Source organism: Melanotaenia boesemani, chromosome 23 (genome assembly GCF_017639745.1).
Source record: "Melanotaenia boesemani isolate fMelBoe1 chromosome 23, fMelBoe1.pri, whole genome shotgun sequence".
Classification (NCBI taxonomy): domain Eukaryota; kingdom Metazoa; phylum Chordata; class Actinopteri; order Atheriniformes; family Melanotaeniidae; genus Melanotaenia; species Melanotaenia boesemani.
Genome location: NC_055704.1, coordinates 11,284,476 through 11,306,767, shown reverse-complemented (window position 1 = coordinate 11,306,767; position 22,292 = coordinate 11,284,476). Strand labels below are relative to the sequence as shown.

The window sequence follows — 22,292 nt, the reverse complement described above, 5'->3', positions numbered from 1 at the left end:
ACTGAATGAACTCACAAAAAAACTTTATGATCTAACATGACAGTAACCCCCCCCTTGTAAACCCACCCCCTTAACCCTCTACCCCTACCCTGCGGGAAAAAAACAACAACAAAAATAATAAAAGAGAACACATCATCACACACATAACAACAGAATTCCATCACTACACCATGTAAGAAGACTAGCCTTTAAAATAAAGCCTTGAATTTCCCAGCTGATTTGGAATCTTCCAAAACATTTGGTACCTCACAACTAGAAACTACATTTTCTACTAAACAGGTAGTGAATTTCTGTACATGAGGGCTTCTCCAGATGTGTCTTCCCCCCTTTTCCTGTCCGTTTCACAACATTTACCCAGTGGAAGGGTCAGAGGTCATCTGGCAAGCACGAGCCAAGTGGAGCCTTGTGTTTGGGCTGAGAGAAAGGCCTCGTCATGAAAACTGGATCTGCTGTACAGTGGGAATCTGAAATGAAGCACATTTAAATTAAAAGTGTTAGATTACACGGCACTTTACATAAAGCTTGTTCTTCAGATATGGTTTAACTAAAACAGGCAGCACAAAGTGCACAGATGTAGTGAATGAAACATCCCCCACTGTAATGTGCTCATTGTCTCATTGTAATCTGGACACTAACTGAACATGTACCTGTTGATATGAGGTGGTATACACCATGACGTTTTGCTGCTGACCGTCTGCTGTGATTATCCCAGCTGGAAGTGGATTTGCTAGAGAAAAAGATAAATAAAAATCACATGTGAGGAGGAACTTTTCCTCAAGTATTTGCCAACTTCTTTGCTTGTGGTCCACTTACTGAAGCTGTCCTCTGTGAGGTCCTCACCCAGGCTTTCTCCCACCCCAACCCCTGGGATCCCCTTCTCGCCCTTCATTGCCTGAAAGATTCACAAAAAAAGATTAAATGGGACTTTTACTTCTTCCATGACTCCTTAAAGGTGTAGTTAATTATTAAAACCTCATAAAATGCTCAGCCATATTAGCTATGATGCAGAACCAGAGGGGAATGCTACATTTTTATTAAATGACCTGGATTCATTGAGGCATATTAAAACTAACAGCTGGTTAGTCTGGAAAAATAACCCTTCTTCCCGATGATGCCATTAGTTTAAAAAAAAACAAAACAAAACATGCATCATCTTTATTTTGCCAGGGGCAAGTTCCAAGATCATGTAGTCATGTAGTCTGATATAAATAAGTCTGGAAACTTTCTCTTCATTTAAACAGGGGCCAAAATGTCTCTGGAGGTAGTTGGATAAACTTGCTGAATAGTTTAAAGAGTAAGAAACAGCGGTTTAAACAGTGTGTTTCACAAGAGGGGAAAAAACTTTGTGTTGGAACTAATATGAATGTATAGAGACTTGAACACCTGCAGATATCTAATACTAATACTCAAAGATCTTTTTATCTTTTAGTGGCACAGTATTAAAATACTTAAAACAGAATCTTAAATCCACTGATGAAACAAGACTTCGGATATCCACTGAATGCAATTTGACTCCACGTGTTCCCAAAACACCAGAAAAGCTGCTCGTGTTTGTCTTTGTCACTAAACAGCCAATGTCTGCAACTAATCCCTGAAGTGCAAATGAGAAAGGACGAGTGTGTCCTCACCTCTCTGAACTTCTGCAGGTAGAGCTTTAGAGGGTCCACATACATGTCGAAGCCCAGCGTGGACATGGCGAACAGGATGTCCTCCCCGTTGATAGTCTTCCTCTTCTCCTGGTGGCAGCGTTCGCTCGCCTCAGACGTGATGAAACTGATGAACTCGCTAACACACTCTTGCACACACTCTTTGGCATCTTTTGCAATCTGTAGGGTAAAAAAAAAAGGACAAAATAAAGGAATAAGAACAGAACAGGAACAAGTTGTATATTTTTCCTAAAAAGAAAATGAAAATCTTTTAAATGAAATACACTTATAATTCACAGCTTCATCTAATTTAACACAAGTATTTAACACACATTTAAACTATAATGTAACACCTTCTATGCATTACATGATTTTGGACAATCGTGGTGATTAAGTCCTGTTATCATGGTCCTGGGACGACAGACAGCTTGTGGTCATTTTCTGACAGCAACAGCTCAGTGTGTGTTCTGCTGCCATCAACAACTCAGATCATAACCAAACCAAGGAAGACTAAAAAAGACATTAGCAGATCATCCACCCGCATTTTTTCAACTGTTTCGCCTCCTTTGTTTTTGATTTCTGTGTCTCAAAAGATGATGTAAAAGGGCCTTAGAGAAAAGTGCTATTGAAACTTTCCTAGAAGCAATTTAAATCTAGTCATATGAGTGGCTGTAGCGTGAAGTTCTTTAATAGGACATGTAATAAAAGAAAATGGTCTAAAAAGGACTTTTTCTGGGCTTGAACAGTTCTATTTGAGCATCTGAAGGGACCAGCAGCTTTCAAAGTCAGATATAATCTTGCCACTTTGCGTCAGATTGCATAGACATCACACCCGTCAGCATCTGCAACAATGAGCTGGTTCAAAGCATGACACAATACAAGGATGTGTCTAAAGAAGGGATCAAAACCCTGAGTCCAGACACCAGTTGAAGGAAATGTAGGAAAATGAGAAAAAATTTTGCTGTTTTTTTTTTACTGTTAGCTTGCAAGTTATTCTTTAACTTGTCAGGACCTTAAGTAACAGGACACAAACTGAAACTCTGGAGAGTTTATTGAATAGAAAGGTCAATTTCAGATAAACCCCCAATTCAAGGTTTGCATCTTGTCTCCAAAAAAACGCACGATTTATGACAAATGAAGCCTCGTTTCCAATACAACCACAAAACTGGACTGCACTGTCATTAGTTCAACTTAAACTGGTGCATATTAAGGGAAAAATAACAAGAAAAAAATGCCATACAATAAAATTTAAAAGCAAAAATGGAAACTGGACACTTTTGTTTGTTAGATTTATCTCCTTAAATTCTGGAGTTTTGAATAAAATCAAATCAAATAAAGTAGGTGGCACAAATAACTAATAAAAGAGATTTGGAATCATAAGTGACTCAACAATATATAACAATAAGAACACATGGATGTTCAAACAGAGCTTTAACCAAACAGCAGCATAGATATTCCATTCAGACATCAGGATAGTTGGCCAACTCCACCAGAACAGCAAAAGATCCATCATTATTCCTTCTTCTCCTTCACCAACCTTTCCAGTCTGAGGAACGGCATTCTTCATGATGCGAGCCACGTTGGCGATGGGAAGATAGATGTCCTGCTCCCTGTAATTCTCCTTGATGCCACCGTCATCCTGATCATTCATATTATCCTCTCCATCATCTACAAAACATGCAGATAAAAATTAAAAATCAACTCTTCATGGCCTGAGTCGTGGCGATGCTGAGCCATCAACACTTTTTTCCTCTTTACCCTCTTGATGTTGGAGAACATAATGACTGGGGGCCATGTATTCTCCTGTGATACCCAGCTGAGAGGCATCTGTGGTTGAGTTGTCTCCGTCCATCTGCAACACAAGATCTTAATTAGACGGGTGAAGCAGCAGCAACATAAATACACTGTGACTTATTTCCTGCATGCATGCTCATCAGGAGATGCTTTTCACTGTAAATGCTCACAGGCTGGTTGACCAAGGCAAATCTGATGCTAGGCAAGGCTGAAAAGCACTATAACAAAAGTATACCAGTTTAATGTGCCATCAAAACTTGGATTACTTGGCAAGAACATGAATTTAATGCAAAAACTTAAATAACTTTGAGGGTGGGTTTTGGAACTTGATGTAGCTTTACAGTCTCCTAGTAATGATAATAGACTAGATGTGATTTTTTTTAAAGCTTGACAGACTAGTTATCCTTGGATTTTCTAACTGACAAATTAACACAAATCCCCCTTTTGGCATTTGACATGTTTGTCTAGTCATGAGTATTAGCAGTTCTTAGCAGATTAAGACAGTTTATAATAATCAAAATGAAGTTTGTTTTTTTTTTACATTTACGTTTGATAAATGAAGCCCAAATTAATACATATCAGCTCCTTACACAAGTAAAATCATGTTTGTACCACTATTTGGTTCTGATGTTCATGCGCGTGATTAGCTTTGTCTTCCTGCCTTAGATTACATCACTGTTCAACTGATGTCTGACTTTATACAACGTTGTGCCAGATGATGCATTCAAGTTACCATTTCGTCTATTTAGAGAACGGATATTTTCAGGGGGGCATATCTGACGACGGATAAATATACCCCTCCTCCCGTACAATCTGAAATAATTAGCGCGACACTACTACAGTGGGCTAGCTATATAAAATAATTAGCTTTGATATATTAAAGAGGGGCGTCGTAATAGGTGGATATCTGTAAGGGGTTAGTTTAATGTGAACACATTTAGAAAACACTAATATGTTTGGTTACTGTGTGCTACCGATTGGCTACTGTGTGCTAACTGGCAGATGTCAGCAGCGGGTATCTGAGTTATTTAGCTAACATTAGCCAAGGTTAACCTATGCATTCAAGCTAGCTTAATTGGTATGTCCCGGGATGATTTCAGTATATATAAAAGAGGCTATCCAGCGAGACGTTACCTCTTTGAGTTAACCTATCCAGGTACAAAGAGTCCCCTGCATAAATTCTCATTGTAAATCCACTGCAACTCGCGTCTGCGTTGGCCTGTTCTTTGTCGTGCACAGCACAGCAAGACGAAGCCGGGCCGAAATATTTAACAGCTTTTTGTACGTTTTCCCCGACAGATACTTCCTAACGAGGATCCCTCATTCACTCAGACAACAGATAAAAAAATCAGACAGAGACGGACATTTCCATTCGAGCTAACGAGAAATCGGTTAGCAATCATTGGCCGGAGCCAGGAACAAACCTGCAATGAAGCCCTGGTTGGTTACCTTCCTGAGACGGCTGTTTGGTTGGACAGAAAATGGCTGCGAAACGACCAGTCCCAGCGCGGAACCGCGCCTGCAGTACCGCCTTTGATCAGTAGAGGTCCGTGCTACATTCCGGGACCTCTTGCAAACTCTAATATCAGGCTACTTAACAACAGAAGCCAATTGTTTTGTCTTGGAAGGAAACATTAGTGGAAAATTTCTTGATTAAGGCTTTTACTCTCACTAACCACAGTAAAACATTGCAAATACAGTATCTATATAAGATAATATTGTAGAGTTTCCTTTTAGTCTCATCCATCCTGTGACCAATGGTCGCTAGTTAATTCCTACATTTTAGGTGGCAATGGAACGCACCATTACAAGCGCGTTGTCAAAGCTTTCACTCTCCATTATATTTTCATGTCACAAAACTCTTCAGTCTGTTCAACACTTGTTCTTATTTACTCCACGTTATTTGAAACGAAACAATGAAGTCTCTTAACTTTGATAACTTTAATGCCTGCTAAAATGTGAACATTTCATGGAAGGTAGGCTGCCATGAGTTTTTTTTTAGTCTTTTCCCCCAGTTTCACTGATATCTTCCCCAATGTTGGAATTTGTGTGTTTTCTTTTAATTTATTTATTGATTGCAATTTGGAAGTGTTTGAAGCATAAAGACTCCCAAGACAGCTGTTCACACATGCCAACGTGTATTAAAAGATTAAACCACTAGATGGCGCAAACTTTTTAAACTTTCAGGGTTCTGTATGTAAAAGAAGCTTTGCATATGCTGCATAATAAAACCATACCTTGAAGTTTTCTAACTTTTCTGAACTCGTCAATTGATATAATTTATTTCAAGTTTAAAGTAAACTGTTAAATTTTAGTACAGAAATGGAGAGGCCATGTTTTTGTATGCTCAGTCCCTGAGCAAATGACATTAGCAAAGAGGTCAAAGTCCTCTCTTTCGCTGAGGCTGTTTATTGTTTCGATTTTCTTCATCTAACTTTGCACAGTATCCAGGCTTGTGGCAGTGAAACATGGACCCAACAACAGGGCCTTTATTGGGGTTCTATGACTATGATCTTTTGGTTATAGGAGGTGGCTCAGGAGGCCTGGCAGCAGCGAAGGTGAGCACATATGAACAACTTTAACCCTTGGGTTTGTTTTCTCTTTCTCAACTTTCTACTTAAACTTTAAATCAAAATAAAAAAGCAATGACCTAATTAAATCTGTGCATTTGTATGCACACAAATAAATGTAGCAAGACATAGTTTACCAGTTTAAGATATCAATGTTAAATGCACATCGCAAAAGATCTTAGGTCTGTTTAAAATCAAGCAAATTGAATAAATTGTGCTGCATTGTGGGCTCTAAAGTAAAAATGCAGTGCAACAAAGTGGCTTTAGCTTTGACCTGAGCAACAAAAAATCTTCATGTAGAATAAGGTTAAAATTAAACCTGTGAGCAAAGGAAAACAGATGGCATGTTTTCTATGGCATGTTGGTTTCCGTGGTACCAAGATACCTTCCAAGTAAATGGTAGAGATCTCTCAGAACGCAAAAAGCTGCACTTTATCCACTTGTCACTGGGAATAGGGATGAAATGTTATTTGCAAATTTCACAGTTTTCAAGTCATTCTCAGGCTATAATCAAACAAAAATAACTCTGCACTTTCTCATATTTGTTGCCCACTTTTTCAAGTTCATCTACTCTTAGTAGCTAGAAGACACTTAACAAACTGAACCTTATAATTAAAGCTAATCCAGTCAGGAATGTGGTCTCTGCCAAAGAGCAGGCTTGATAATTATCATATTAATAAGCTTTATGGTAATGCAATGATCTGTGAGTATGTAGAGGAAAGTGGAAATGAGAGGAAGGGGCAAGAGTTGGGACTGTTGAAGAAGGGCAAATGCTTAACCTGTTTAAATATTTAATTCCTCTCCTTTCTGTTGCTGTCTGATTGTTGCCTTTAGGTAGCTGCTGGGTTGAGGAAAAAAGTGCTTATCCTTGACCTCATGGCCCCCTCTGCAAGAGGCATCAAAAGGGGTGAGTATTCAATTCTCTAAGTATCAAAAGTTGCACTTACAATGAAAAATCTGTTTTCTGTTTTTAATCTTTTCCTTTTTCTTCCCTTTTCGTTATTTATCTGCTCTTCCAGGACTTGGAGGTTCGAGTTTCAACGCAGACAGCATCAGGAAATATCTGCAGCAGACATCACTGCTGGGAATAGCTATCAATGACTCTCAAATGTATGGCTGGAAGTTCAAAGAGGAGGGTAAGATATTTCAGTCATATAATACACAGGTTTAATAGTTAAATTAAAGCAAAGCTGACTCATTGAAGCAACATGTAAATTGAAATCCAGCTAAATCAAATGCAAATAACTTTGGTAGCCATGTAATAACATGTAAGAAATGTTACTTTGGTGCAGTGTCTCATGGCTGGAGTGATCTGGTGCAGGCTGTTCAGGAGCAAGTCAAGTCAAGCACTGTAGAGCTAAAAAGGGAGCTGAAGAGCTGTGGTGTCATTTACTTGAACGCCTGGGGTGTGATAGTTGGACCTCATACTGTTGAGGTAAGCTTTTACATTGCTGGTTTGAATGAAGAATTCAGTCTTTGATAGAATCATTGAAGAAAAGCATCAGAGAAGGAGGGATGAGGGTAGCAACAAGTCTCAAAAGGATGAGACAGGGGCAACAAAAGGCTGCAAATAGTGGTTCTTAAAGGAAAGAGCTGGTGGAACATGTTGCAACTAATTAGATTAATTAGCACCAGGTCAGTTGATGATTGGGTATAAGAAGAGTGGAGAAGAGTCTCTCAGAAGTGAAATTCGACAGAGATTCAGGAGTCTCCAAAAAAATGCAACTACAAATTGTGGAGTAATTTCAGAATATAAAATTCAGATTTTATTTGCAGCATGGAGAATCCCCATAAACACTGGAGTTAAAAAGTAAAAACAAAGATCAAATAAACCTAAAAATGATAAGAACAAATTAGAGCGACAAGTATGAAAATATAAAGGAGTTCATAAAAACAATGTACTTTGGTAAAACAAAACAACAAAAAAAAACTGAACAGAAAAAGCTACTTAAGTAGTTTCACAATAAATACGTAGGTCCTCAGGCAGCACTGCATCAAACACAAGCATGATTCTCAACTGCAAATCACTGCATGGGTCCAGGAACACTATTATTATATGCAAATAGAGTTTGCCATGAAATCCACAAATGTAGATTAAATACTGTATATGCACCACTTCCGCCCTGTTTTCACTCTGAATTCAGATTTATCAAATTTATTCAAAAGAGTGGAAAGTTAGCTGCTGTAGTCGCTGTAGTTGTGCCCACTCACTTTTTCACTACAGTTTTTCTTGTTTACATCTCTACCCTTAAAGATGTTTTTTATCAGCATCTATTGGCCTTTTGAGGAAAAGCATTTTAACACATGACAACGTTCGGTGTCATGATTTGCTTTTTCTCCAGAAACTGAGCGATTTCAGCAGTTAATATGTCACCACCCCAATCACAACAAGGCATTCTATGTTTTTACTCACTTATGTTTAACCAGGTGACAGAAACAAATGGGAGGAAAAGGTGTCTCACTGCAGAAACCTTGCTCATTGCTACAGGAGACCGACCTCAGTATCTGGGCATACCTGGAGACAAGGAGTACTGCCTAACCAGGTAGCATAATACTTATATCTGTGTGCCTCATTCCATACAACACCTCTACGGTCATCTCCCTCTCTTCTACTTCCAGCGAAGATCTTCCCTCCCTGCATCACCCCCCAGGTCGAACCCTGGTGGTAGGCGGGTCTGCTGAAGGGCTGGAATGGGCTGGCTTTCTGTTCGGTCTTGGAATGTCAGTCACCGTCATGCTGCAGCCCGACCTCCTTCCAGGGTTCGATTGCAAAATGGCAGAGAAGATAGAAAACCATATGATAGTTGGAGGAGTGAACTTTCTTTATCATTGTTCACTTACTAAGGTACGGAGATGCACAATGACTGCTTTATTAAAAAAAAACAAACAAAAAAAAAACAGAAAAAATAATATATAATGTCTTTTTGTGTTTGAGTCAGGTGAAGCAGACTGAGGATGTCATATCAGGTATGGCAGCTCAACCCAATTTTATCACAGCGGTATTTACATTTTAAAAGCTTATGGTCCATTTGACCTGATGGAGAATTAAATTATCTCCCAATATAAGCCTGATTTCTGGTGTAGCTTAGTCTCAGATTTATCCTCTGCAAGCCACAGGCAATTTTGGATAATAACTTGCTGAATATGCTCACATACTTTTCAAATATTTAAAAAATATGAAGAAAATGACAGAATTTAGTAAATCTGTGTTTTAGCTGCTGTTAGGTGTAAAATTCAAGATGAATTCATATGAACCACATATAAAGATACCCAACAAAAAGCGCCCATGTTCTGTATGTACATATATTTACATTTGAAGAGACGTAATTTACAGTATGGTTCTAGTAGCTGAGTTAATACATGCGAAGAGAAACAAACCTCTTTGTTGGTCACAGATTTTAGCCCAAACCATTGTAGTTTTCTAACTCAGCCGAAATAATTAAAGTAAAGTAAAGATGAATCACCTCTTTGGTGACATTGTCTGTATGAGGTTTTATTTCTTTCATGCAACATGTAGGGACAATTCTTACAGGATATCATTGCGGAGCATGTTTTAGGGTGTAAACTAATGACAGATATGACCTGAAGTTACCCTGAATCTGTTGAACTTGTGCTGTATTAAAGTTACCAGCACATGACGTATTGTCTAATTATTTAAGAGAAACAAAGCCGAAATACAGCAGTGTCTAACAACTAGTGTGATTTCTATCTGAATATTCAATATTATGCTTTGACAAGGTGATTCTGCAGCTCCACCACAGCATCTTTCTAAGGGGAGACTTCAAGTAACCGTGATGTACAAGGATGGTCAAACTAAACACGAAGACTTTGATACAGTTTGTCATCTTTTTTTTCTCTTCCTCCAACATTACCCCCATCAAGATCAGCAGCAGCCTCATATTTACATTTGTGTGGCTGTTGTCTGCAGGTGCTGCTCACTGTTGGAAGGAAAGCATGCACCAGCGACATCGGTCTGGAGTGTGTCGGGGTGCAGTGCAGCCAAGAGTATGCTCCATTTTTCTGGATGTTGTTCTGAGCCCAGGTTTTGTGCACAGCAGTTGCTGTTTAACTGTTGCATGTTTTTATGTGTGCGTAGCACTGGCAGGATCCTGGTGAATGAAAGAGATCAGACCAACATAGATTATATTTATGCCGTTGGGTCAGTGCAGCATGGACACCCTGCAACCACAGGCCTGTCAGTTCATGCTGGGAGGCTGTTGGCCCGGAGACTCTATGGAGGAGAGAGCATCTTGGTACATATTTGGATATAATCTGTACCAATGAATGAGTAATTTTTTGTACTTTTGTACTCAGACAAATGATAAGAGATTAGATACAGTGGCTTACAGTGGAAAGTTTACCAAAAGACGTGAGAAATTCCTCAGACATGTGGAAGATGGTCCTCTGGTCCTATATCTGTAATAAACTCACCATCTCTTATCATCCCCACAGTGAAGCATGGGGGTAGCAGCATTATGCTGTGGGAACATTTTTCATCAGCAGAGACTGAAAAACTGGTCAGAACTCAGGAAATAATGGATGGTGCTGAATACAGAATTCATGAGGAAAAGCAGTTTGAGTCTTTCAGAGGTTTAAGACTTAGATGGAGATTCACCTTCCTGAAGGGCAAAAACCTTAGGCACCTTACGGACATTTTCTTCTCTATCAGTGAATCCAAGCGACAGCCATCTTTCTTTTCTGTTTACCATAAGATGGCCTCTGATTAGTGTAGAGCGAATACGTGATGGCCATACCACCACTTTCGAAGTAAAATGTTGTTACGCTGAACAGTAGCTAGTGCCGATTTACGGCGGTGATCGGGGGATAATCAGCTCCGAACTTTCGGAGTTAAGCTAAAGGCGAACCGGTCTTTTTTTTCAAGGAAGAATGGTGTGGTCCCCAGACTGTGGAGTGAGACGAAACAATAACAGGGTTGAGCTTACAGCCTATTACCCGATCAAACTCTAGCAAAATGTCTTATATAGAGGCGGATCTGAAGAAGCTAAAGAAAAACAAATTCAGATCTAAGAAAGCAAGCAAGAAACAAGAAAGTAAATCTAGTTGCAATTTTAGCAACTAAACCAGCCAACCTTGCAGGCGGAGAAAATGCTGTGTGGCAGGGGGACAGAACCAGCTTAGGCTACAGTCTATAAGTAGATTTCAGAGATCCTTCATTGGTATTTCCGACACTGAATAATGACATTCTCACATTAATCGTCAAAATCAGAATTTGGCCTTACGTCTGTGAGAGAAGCTGATTTTGGGCATGCAAGTGCCTTGTCACAGCTGTGAACATAATCCACCAAAAAACACTTCATCCTCCTTATTTTTATAGATTCTAACAGTTTTCCAGCCCTACATGTAGAAGATGGCCACAGGACGACCCATTTGATATTTCACACAATTAACATTATGGTCCACACTCCTTACCATATATATATATGCATATATATTGCAGAGCTCTTCACTGTAGTTGGAATTTATTTAAATGTTTGTAGTTTTTTTATTCACAGTGTGATTACACCAACGTACCCACTGTTATGCTCACACCCCTGGAGTATGCTGCCTGTGGTCTAACGGAGGAGAAAGCCAATCTAACATTTGGAGAAAATAGCATTGAGGTAAACACAATCACACAGGTAGTCAAGCAGACATGACTCCTCAGCTTTTGTAATGATCTGAATTTTAATTGAATGATTTTATTTATTCTTTCTGCAGGTGTATCACAGCTTCTACTGGCCCATGGAGTGGACTCTCCCTTCAAGACATAAAAACTCTTGCTATGTTAAAGTCATCTGCCACATCCCTGAACAGGTATTAGTGGGAAACACTAATTCTGCAGTACACATACAGAACTTATGAGCATCTGTTACCTGATTGTTTTTGGTTTTTAGAGAGGTTATTTTGCAGAACCAATATCTTTTTAATCTGATACAGCAAGTTAGAGTGAAATACTTAAAACTCACTGCACACTTCCAAACCCAATCCCAACCAAGCAGGAGTAGATAAAGAGAGAAATATCGTTCTTAGAAGTAAATGCTGGATTCAGTAACAAACAAAAAAAAAGCCTTTCTACTCATTTATCTTCTAGATATGTTTTCAGACATATCTTTATTATAACATATACTATAAGCCTTAGCTATAAAACAGGAACATTACTTTTCTTTGGGGATGCTTAGTCACAAAGCCATGAGTTCTGCATTAGCTTGTACCTCATTTAACCGCCCACCCTTTTGTTATATTTATAGCTCTTCCCACAGTTGACTTTGCATCAGTCAAGATAACTGCATTTTCTAATGTCTCTCTGACAACCTGATATTAACCGCTTTAATATCTGTGCTCTCTGCTCTCCCACACACATTAGCTTTGATTATGTGATTCACAGGTGTTTTTTTTTTCTTAATTGAAGCTTGTTTCCTATCCACAAAGTGAAATACATTATAGGCAAACAAAAACTTAAGTTATTTACAAAAATACAAGATGTAAACAAACAAAACAACAAAAACCACATTTTTAGAAAATAAAAATCTTCCTGCTACATCAGTATATATGTTTCTTCATACAAGTGGTTTAGTGTAAGATACTCAATCCTGGTCTTCGAGGACCAGTGTCCTGCAGGTTTTAGATGTTTCTGTGCTGCAACTGGTTGCGACACACCTGAATCAAATCAACAGGTACTTAGAAGCTCTGTAAACATCTGAGTATGCATCAGCTGTGTTGCTCTCTGGAAACTCTTAAAACCAGCAGGACACCAGCCATCAAGGACCAGGATTGAGGATCTGTCGTGTCACACATCTCAGTGAATATATTGTCCTACTTGGTGATTATAAAGTGCTTATAGTAATGAAGGCTATGGGGATGTTTTCATTTTTAAACACTAGATGTGACTTCTATGATGACTGGAATCTAATGGAATAAAATATCCCTATCTAAAACATACTCCAGGTTACAACCTTGAAAACATGCTTGTCTTATGGATAAGACAAATGTTATATTGGCTTATGATTTAAGGACCTTGTGCCTAATTCAGTCTGTGACACAGGAACTTAACTCGTATTTGAAATTAAGAGCTGAAACTCAACCCTTCTGTGTTTAAACAGGAGCGTGTGGTCGGGCTTCATATCATGGGACCAAATGCTGGAGATGTGCTCCAAGGTTTTGTGACTGCAATGAAATGTGGTCTTACCAAACAACAGCTTGATGCCACAGTGGGCATACACCCCGGATCTGCCCAGGTTTGCATTCCTTTCTTTGGCAATGTTTCAGTCTGAATAAAAGAACTATTGCAGTTTAAAAGACATTAGGACACAAATTTACTTTTAATAGCTTTATTTTTGATTTCTGTCTTTTTTTAATTTTTACTGTCAGTGCTATTTGTTCCCTGTTGTTCCCGTTAAGGTCTTAACATGATCTTTGGACTTTGCAAATGCAGACTATATGTTATAGCATTTTGCTGCCACTTGGGGGCAGTATAACAAACAAGTGAAACAATCTGAGCTTGGGGCTGCTTTGGGTTGTGTTGATACTGTTTTTGGTGCTTTAGTTTTGCTCTGCAGCAGCAAAAGATAGGAGTCAAAGTAGAAAAAGACTTACTTAATTATGGCATGAAACCAGTTATCATTGTATACCAGTAGTTATTGTCTCTGGAGGGCATGCTCGAATTCTTTGTATGTCATCAGCTTGTTATCACTAGCTAATTATTGCATTTTTCTTTAAAAGAAAATCTTATTTTTTAGTTATAATCTTTTAATCATGTCATTAAATTGACAAAACTGGTATTGTTAGTTTTGAAAGGTTAAATATGTGCTGTCTTGAGATGGCTATGCTTTTTTCTTCAGAGAACAGGTTAATTTATTCAGTTAATTAGGTCTAGTTAATGTAATTTCTCAATCAACAGACTGAAATGTAGTTTGTTAAACTATTAAATGAAATTCAGTGCTGTAAAAAGAATTACTGTAGAAAGAATTACGAATTAAAGCCCCACCTGTCATACTAACAATAATGAATAAAAAATTGGGTTGTTAACACAGGAATCGCTCATAATTTATCTCAACATAACTGTCTTGTGATTGTAAGGAAAAAAAATCTCGAGATAACATGATAAATCAATTAATCATAACATGAACAGAATAATCAATCTGCTGAGAGTTAAGTTTTTAGACATTACTGCTTTCTGCCCCCTGACAAAGCTCTGCTGTATGAGGTCAATGCCAGAGCAATGGATTCAATTGAGTTTCCAGCTCAGAATGCTGAATTATTCATGGACAATATTTAATAAAAGCTGTCACTCAAACAATATAACTCTGGAGAATGACCTCACAGTACACAGGCAGATTAATACTTGACATTTTCAAAAATTAATTAATGAGGTATTCAGTGAAGTGTTAAATAGAGGGCGCTGGTACTGGCAGCGTCAGCTAAAAAGAGTTTTGTGCACATGGAATCTTCATGAATCCCTCATTGGACTCACTAATTTGGTAGGATGCGTCTTCTCAGAGGCAAAAAAAGTCCAATTATGCATCTTAAATGGACAGCTTATTTCAACAGGTTAGATATAAGATTCATTATTTAGTTTCTGGAAATGATGGATACACAATTTTTGGCCAACAAAAATTTTTGTTACATATGTGAATCAACATTCAAGGCTGAAGAAGGATGTTAAGAGGAGTGAAGGTGGTTTGATGCTTACTTACTTCAACAATCAGATGTGTTGGAGCGGTAGATATCTCAAACATTCAGGCCAGGCCACCCACAGGACCATAACCGAGAACTCTAATGAAACTAGAACCCACTTTAAATCCACAATTGAGAAACCCCCTTCTCTCTGCAGCTAGTCTTTACCAGGTAATACCTATAGATGGTTGTTTTTGTTTGTTTCTTTTGGTCATGATGAAAGGGTTCACCCTCTTTCATATATTTTTTCATACATATTAGAACAGGCATGTCAAACAGGTCCAGCAAAGGGCCGTGTGGCTGCAGGTTTTTGTTCCAGCCAGCCAAGAGCACACAGTTTGACCAATCAGCTGTCTGAAGACTGAGATCAGTTGATTGAATCAGTCAAATCTGGTGTGCTGCTGCTTGGTTGGAACAAAAACCTGCAGCCACACGGCCCTTTGCTGGACCAGTTTGACATATGTGTATTAGAACATAATGAAGATCATCTGGTCCTTACTGCTTCATAAATTAGGTCCATTAATGTGACAAATTCCAACACGTCATCATTTATTTAACAAAAAGTCAAAATGCAAAAGCAGTGCATGAAAAACTAAATACACCCCATGACTCCGTAACTTGTAGAACCACCTTTAGCAGCAATAAGTTCAAGTAATAATTATCTGTATGATGTTATCAGTCTCTAACTTTGATGTGGAGAACATTTTGCCAGCTCTTCTTTACAGTGTTGCTAACATTCCTGAGGTTTTCAAGGATTTTAATCATGTTGAGGTCTGAACTTGGATTGAGTCATTCTATTTTTTTAAAAAAAAAGTCCTTCTGCTGTACATTTGCTGCTACGCTTTGAATTGTTCTCCTGTTGCACAGCCCATTTTCAAGTTTTAGCTGTCAGACAGATACCCTCATATTTGACTCTAAAAAACAAGCCCAAATCATCACCCATCCACCACCGTGCTTGATAGTTAGTATCAAATCAAATCAAATCAAACTTTATTTATATAGCTATACAGAAAAATAGCAACTTAAGGTGCTTTACAGAGAGTAAAATCCCCCAGAACCCCAACCCAAGAGCAGCAACCCCCCCCCCCCCCCCCCCCCCATCAAACACACACACAACACAGCGGGTAAAAGCAAGTTAAAAATACCAAAGAAACGCTGTAATAAATTCTGGGGTCTAGTGGTGTGGGGAAACACTGAGATAAAACACTGTAAAACCAAATCTAAAACAATCTAAAAACCAACCCTGGGTATAAAAGTAATATTGCTAAGACTCTTAAAATAAGAGAACCCGTGAAATAAGAGAATACAAAATGATAAAACAAATACTTAAATGATAAATAAATAGAAGCTGAATACAGCCTGTGTGTTAAGAATAAATAAATGAATAAATACAATAGTAATAATAAAAGTAATGATTAAAATGCTAAACTAAAAAGGTGGGTCTTGAGTCTGTTTTTAAAAATATCCACACTAGGTGCTCCCCTCACGTCCTCAGGCAGGCTGTTCCACATACGAGGGCCATAGAAATAAAAGGAGGACTCGCCGTGTGTTTTTGTTTTTACTCTGGGAACAGTTAAAAGGCCAGTACCAGAGGACCTGAGGGGTCTAGTGGGCTCATAAGATAAAAGCAAATCAGATAAATAAGGTGGGCTAAGACCATTAAGAGACTTAAAAACCAATAAAAGAATCTTAAAATCAATTCTGAGGCTGACAGGGAGCCAGTGCAGAGACTTTAAAATTGGTGTAATGTGGGCCCTCTTTCTGGTCTTTGTCAACAGACGTGCAGTTGCGTTCTGTACAAGCTGCAGCTGGTTCAGGTACTTCTTTGGAAGACCAGAAAGAAGAGCATTGCAGTAATCTAATCTTGATGTGATAAAAGCATGAATCAGTGTCTCTGCACTGGCTCGAGAGAGAAACGGCCTGATGCGGGAGATGTTCTTTAGATGATAAAAAGCAGTCTTAGTTATGTTTTTAATATGCGTCTCAAAACTGAGATCTGCATCTAAAATCACTCCCAGGTTTTTTACTTGATTAAAATGGTTGAGTGCTACTGTTTTCAGTTTGGCCTCCAGTTTCTCTCTCTCAGCTTCAGGTCCAATCATTAAAACTGTTTTGTCCTGGTTGAGCTGCAGGAAGTTTTCTGCCATCCACCCTCTGATATCTAAAATACAATCTAACAAGGCATCAATGGGCCCGTGCTCATCAGGAGTCCCGGCAACATATAACTGTGTGTCATCAGCATAGCTGTGGAAATTTATGCTGTGTCTCCTGATGACATCACCAAGAGGAAGCATGTAAAGATTAAAAAGGGTGGGGCCTTAAACTGAGCCTTGGGGTACACCACAGATCAGTCTATAGCTCTTGGACGAGGATTCCTTCATGCTAACAAAGAACACTCTATCTGTTAGATAGGATTTAAACCGGTTAAAAACAGTACCAGTGAGGCCAACCATGTCGTGAAGTCTGTTTAAAAGAATAGTGTGGTCAACTGTGTCAAAGGCTGCGCTGAGGTCAAGCAACACTAAGACAAAGAGTTTTTTCATGTCAGTATTGAGCCTAAGGTCACTCACAACCTTGACCAGTGCCGTCTCAGTGCTGTGATTGGTCCTAAAACCTGACTGAAACTTCTCAAATTTATTGTGTGAGATTAAAAAATAATTTAACTGATAAAAAACAGATTTCTCTAAAATTTTGCTTAAAAATGACAGGTTGGATACTGGTCTGTAGTTGCTGAGGACTGAGGCATCGAAATTGCTCTTCTTCAGAACAGGGGTCACCACGGCTGTCTTTAGGGAGGAAGGGAAGACGCCCGTCTGGAGAGAGCAATTCACTATGCTCAGTAAATCCTCCTCACAAGAGCCATAGACAGTTTTAAAGAAGGCAGTAGGGGTGGGATCTGTGAAACAACATCCCTAAGCATTGCAGCATCAACCAGGGCAAAACTCTCCAGTGTTTCCTCACAAGTAAACAAAGCCCCAGACCGTTTAAAATCTACAATGTGATGTTGACGCAGGTCGGATCTGATTTTCTCTATTTTATCTCTGAAGTGGGCTGCAAACTCCTCACACCTGGCATCAGTGGGTGTATCAGCAGGATTGTTAAAAACAGTGTTAATTAGGCGGTTGATTGTGGAGAAGAGAACACGTGGTTTGTTTTTATTGTCAGTTATGAGTTTGGAGAAGTGGGCTTTTCTTGATATTCTAACAGCTTTGTTGTAAATACATAAGTGTTCATGTAGAATTTGATAATTTATTGTTAGTTTGTTTTTTCGCCACCTCCGCTCTGCTATTCTGCAGTTCCTTTTTAACTTTTTGTTATCTTCAGTTTTCCAGGGAGGAGCTGGTTTTGTTGTTACTTTCTTCAGTTTTAGTGGGGTCACTTTGTCCAGGGTAGCACGTAATTTACTGTTAAAATGGTCAACAATAAAATTACAGGATGAGGGTGAAATAAAAGCTGGGGTGCTGTGAAGTTGATCAGTAAAGTTTGCAGTCACTTCAGCATTAAGACAGCATTTCCTAATGGTCTGTTCAGGGATAGCTTGTTTCATAAAACCTTTAACCTTAAAAAAGACACAGAAATGGTCAGAAATACCTAAATCAACAACTGATGTTATGTTGGTAGATAGTCCATAAGTAATAACAAGGTCTACTGTGTGGCCTTTGTTGTGCGTAGGTACTCTAACATGCTGGGTAAAATTCACACTGTCTAAAAGATTTAAAAAGTCCTGGGGGAAAGAGTCTGATTGATTATCTATGTGCAAATTAAAATCACTTAAAATAACAATCCTCTCATACTGGTTGTGAATGATTGAAAGCAGCTCTGAAAAGTCTGTTATGAATGATGAGCACCATCCAGGAGGTCTATATACTGTTACTCCAAGGACAGGTGGGCTGCTAAAAACAATGGTGTGATATTCAAAAGAGGAGTATTCTTCAAACGAAATGTCTTTAAAACCAATGGAAGATGACAGGATAGAGGCTGTCCCACCACCCTTTCTGCCTTTCCTGGCCGTATGTGTGAACACGTAGTTATGTGGTGATGCTTCAATTAGGGTGATGGGGGCATCTGTGCTAAGCCATGTCTCTGTTAAAAACACACAGTCAATGCTGTTGTCTAAAATCAGGTCATTTATAAGAAAGAACTTATTTAAAAGTGATCTGACGTTCAGTAGGGCCATATTCAGGGGACCAGGATGAGTGTCCTTAGAAACCGGGTGTGTGTTGGGTGGCCTGTTGGGTGTCTGTATTGAAGTGAGGTTAGCAGGGTTTCTGTGGGACTTTTTACTGAGTATCTGTGTTCTGTTCGTGATTATGGACTGTATGGGGAGAGACACATGTGTGGGTGGTGATGCCAGGTGGTACTGATAGGGGATACAGTGCTCAATGGTGCAGGTAGGGTGTTGTGGTTGGTAATTATTATGGGATGCGTTTGTGGTGTGTCAGGCATACAGGGGGCGCTAAAGGGGCGGTTGAGTGTTATGGTTTCAGGCAATGAAGAAGCATGTGCTGAGGGGGTGTGTGGTGTAAATAGTCAATCACGTGGGAAAACCTGAGATGTTTCTGTCGATATGTTTTGTTTTTAATACAAATGATGCTGTGCATTATAACCAAGCATATCCACTATGGCTGTCTAAAGGACATGATGAGGATGTTTTACAGGTTTTGTTGTTTGTTCAGATGCAGTTTTGCATACCTAAGCTGTTCTGTTTGTTTTCTTCTTTAGAAGGAAGAGGTTTTCTCCTGGTAAATACTCCAAACAACCAATTTGTCTTGAATATTTTCCACTTGTGAATCATTTCTTTTGCTGTAGAAATGATAGACTCTAAATAGTTTTGTAAATGACCTTATAACACTCCCCAGATTGATGGGTAGCAACATAGCTTCTTTCATATCATCTTCTTAAAGATTTCTTTGCTCCTTGGCATTGTATTAACATACAGCGTAATGCTCCAGACCAGAAAACTGTCTAAATGTCTGCTTTCATAGCAGTGCTCACACTTTCTGACGATCAGTCAAGACTTGACATTTCTAATTTCACAGCTCGTGAACTTTTTTTCAAATTTATTTTTAACTAATTAAATTTGAAGTGCTCCATACGGAGGTCAGCAAATCTGCATGACATCTAACCTAAATGGTTATCTCAATCATTTCATTCTCACATCAAACAGCTCCAACAACTGTCACTTTGCAGGAACTCTTTTCACTTACCAAACACACTTTGGCCTTGGTTGTGCAGACTCTGGATGCTGTTTTATGGTAAAATAATCAGTTAATGACAAGTTACTTGCTTTTACTAAACAAAGCCATTGAGGTTTAAAATTTAATAGGACCTAGCTGCATGCTGGGGATATTTTAAAGAAGTTAGCTACTCATTAACTCCAAATATGCTGCTTAAATCACATTTGCTTGGCTCCAAAATATAATTTGGCAAGTATTCCTTTGAATAAAGGCTGTCAGTGTCCAAATTTCTTCCAGATATAAAGATGTTTTCATCTCCACCAGTCTCAGGTGCAGCTATTACTTCACTACAGGTTACTACTTCAAGACAGTTTTCTGTGTTACTTATCCCAGACGGTGCCCTAGCACCTCTCAAACAACGCTGATACTGCAGTTTTGAAGCGCAGAGGGTTGTTTGTCCATTCAGAGACACTGTTGTAAAAATGGTGGCTCAAGTATGGCAGCTGCCACATATGTGGACTTATGGCATGTAGATATAAATGACTCATTCTAAGAGAATAAAAATATAAAAGTTATTTTAGTAATGTGATTAGAAAGGAATATAAACACAGCTGTTAATAATTTATTTTGATTATTCTACACGCTGCACCTTTAAGCCTTTACACTTGTTGGTCCAACACTAGATATTCTATCTTCTGAAATTTGCTGTGCTGACATGTTAATGAGAAATCGGTCTCTCTCTGCTCCTCAGGTGCTCACCTCGTTGAACCAAACCCGGCGTATGACTGATGCTCTGATGCTGAGGGGAAACTGCTGAGGGTAGCTCCCCGCTGTCAGTCACAGTTGGCCATGGCAACTGTTAGACGACAGCAGGGGAGGACATAAGTAGTGACAGTAGCAGGACAGTCAGCTGACTATCCAATGGCGTCTTCACCTGAAGCCTGACAGACAGGCAGGCGAGGACTGATGACCTGCTACTGACACAATCCTTGTTTGTTTGCATTTTCATGAAATATTTGTGTTTTCAAATGTACAGTTCCACTGATGCTCTCCAAGGTTCTGTCTCTAAAAGCAAAGTTTCTTTTTTTGTCTTTTGAAACCTAATTTTTGGGACCTTTTTTCATTTGAGAAAGAAGAATTACAAAGAGGGCCCTGTAGCAGAGTTTTAAAGGCTGTAAAGGGATGATAAGACTTTGGGATTTGAGACATTTACATGGCAAATGATCTGGCTCAGACTCTGCTTTTATGACTAAGGCACAAGCCTCAGGGGCTCATCCTTAATTTCATGTAATGAGCTAGTTGAGGATTAAGGAATTAAACAAATTAATAGTACTTATTGGTGAATTTTTCTCGCTGACATTCATGCGTATGTTCCCTTTATCATAACGTTAGGCAGGAATTTCTGACATTTTGCCTTGATCTTTCTTTTTTCTTCCTTTATATTCTCTGTCTAACATCGTCAAGTTCAACGTCTGCCTTGAAACAACTGTTGAATATTCATGGTGGTCATTAAGTGCTGTGTCTCATACAAATGAAAGAGGAACTGTAGGGAAGATATTTCTTAAAAGCTTGTCTTTGACCCTCAAAGTTCCCGTAGCTCTGCACTCTGCATTTAGATTGAAAAATGTTCATTTGTGAGCAGAATGTGTCATGTGCAATTGTAATTTTGCAACTACAGTATTTTGCCGCTTGTAATGAGTGCATACGCTCCCATCCCTCCATTTTAATGTCTGTACTGTTGTGCAATGTGCTGTTGCTTGCTGAAAATGGTGTCAAAGTTATTAGATGCAAATTGACATGTAGGCCACCTGACAGTTTTTGTTTTCCTCCTACTTGTGTAAGAAGACAGATGTCCTAATTTTAAAAAGTGCATAGGACTGTCTCTTTTATGCTTGCAAATACAGCACATCTCATAGCAAGGTTGGGATTTCTGCTCTACTCCTACCTATTTGTCTTGGATAGTGGTCCAAGGATTTGCCAGGCCCTTGTGTGGTGCTCACTAATGCACCACTAGATGGCACTGTATCAGTATGTGGCTTGTTCACCAAGACATGACTGAAAAGAGAAACACAAAAGGGAGAGAGATATATGGGATAAAATATTTTTTCATAGGTTGACACTGATACTTCTTCTCCTACAACATATGGAACCACTAATATAAATAGTTATAGCTATTGTTTGACTTAGCAGGACTTTGATAAAAGTACATATTGGGACTTTATTAGTTATTGCAGAAGTATTTAAATATTTAAGCATACAGTGATTTTTCCTTTTAGAGCCCTTGAACATCCAAAGGGTCAGCAGATAAATCTAAGGTGTTGTAAAATTACTTATAAGACAGGCAAAAAAAAAAAAACAAAAAAAAAAACAAGGTTCTTCCATAGAAATCTGTCAGTGTTTTCTTTCTTGAGTGAAATATTAAACAGTTGACC

General features: G+C 38.8%; 2 protein-coding genes across 7 annotated transcripts; one reads left to right on the top strand and one right to left on the bottom strand.

The window, feature by feature from the left end:
- Window positions 1–62: 62 nt before the first annotated feature.
- Window positions 63–4,969, bottom strand: nfyba (nuclear transcription factor Y, beta a). 2 transcript variants are annotated; one of them, XM_041977013.1, is made up of 7 exons: window positions 4,865–4,969; window positions 3,405–3,498; window positions 3,184–3,314; window positions 1,629–1,826; window positions 814–892; window positions 648–727; window positions 63–464 (listed from the first exon to the last, which is right to left on the bottom strand). In XM_041977013.1, exons 2-7 carry the CDS (start codon window positions 3,496–3,498, stop codon window positions 432–434), a joined length of 615 nt encoding a protein of 204 aa, XP_041832947.1. In that variant the 5' UTR covers window positions 4,865–4,969; the 3' UTR covers window positions 63–431. The 2 variants fall into 2 exon arrangements, with proteins under 2 accessions (XP_041832947.1, XP_041832948.1); XM_041977014.1 differs by lacking the exon at window positions 4,865–4,969 and adding an exon at window positions 4,575–4,852.
- Window positions 4,970–5,274: 305 nt separating this feature from the next.
- Window positions 5,275–21,721, top strand: LOC121634409 (thioredoxin reductase 1, cytoplasmic-like). 5 transcript variants are annotated; one of them, XM_041977008.1, is made up of 15 exons: window positions 5,277–5,416; window positions 5,885–5,998; window positions 6,845–6,917; window positions 7,030–7,146; window positions 7,303–7,445; window positions 8,438–8,553; window positions 8,630–8,855; window positions 8,950–8,977; window positions 9,761–9,846; window positions 9,939–10,015; window positions 10,107–10,263; window positions 11,509–11,631; window positions 11,729–11,824; window positions 13,111–13,245; window positions 20,612–21,721. In XM_041977008.1, the coding sequence occupies exons 2-15, from the start codon at window positions 5,909–5,911 to the stop codon at window positions 20,675–20,677; spliced, it is 1,533 nt and encodes a 510-aa protein (XP_041832942.1). In that variant the 5' UTR covers window positions 5,277–5,416; window positions 5,885–5,908; the 3' UTR covers window positions 20,678–21,721. The 5 variants fall into 5 exon arrangements, with proteins under 5 accessions (XP_041832939.1, XP_041832941.1, XP_041832942.1 ...); XM_041977009.1 differs by having other exon boundaries at window positions 5,278–5,416; window positions 11,524–11,631; XM_041977005.1 differs by having other exon boundaries at window positions 5,275–5,416; window positions 9,761–10,263.
- The last annotated feature ends 571 nt before the right edge of the window (window positions 21,722–22,292 follow it).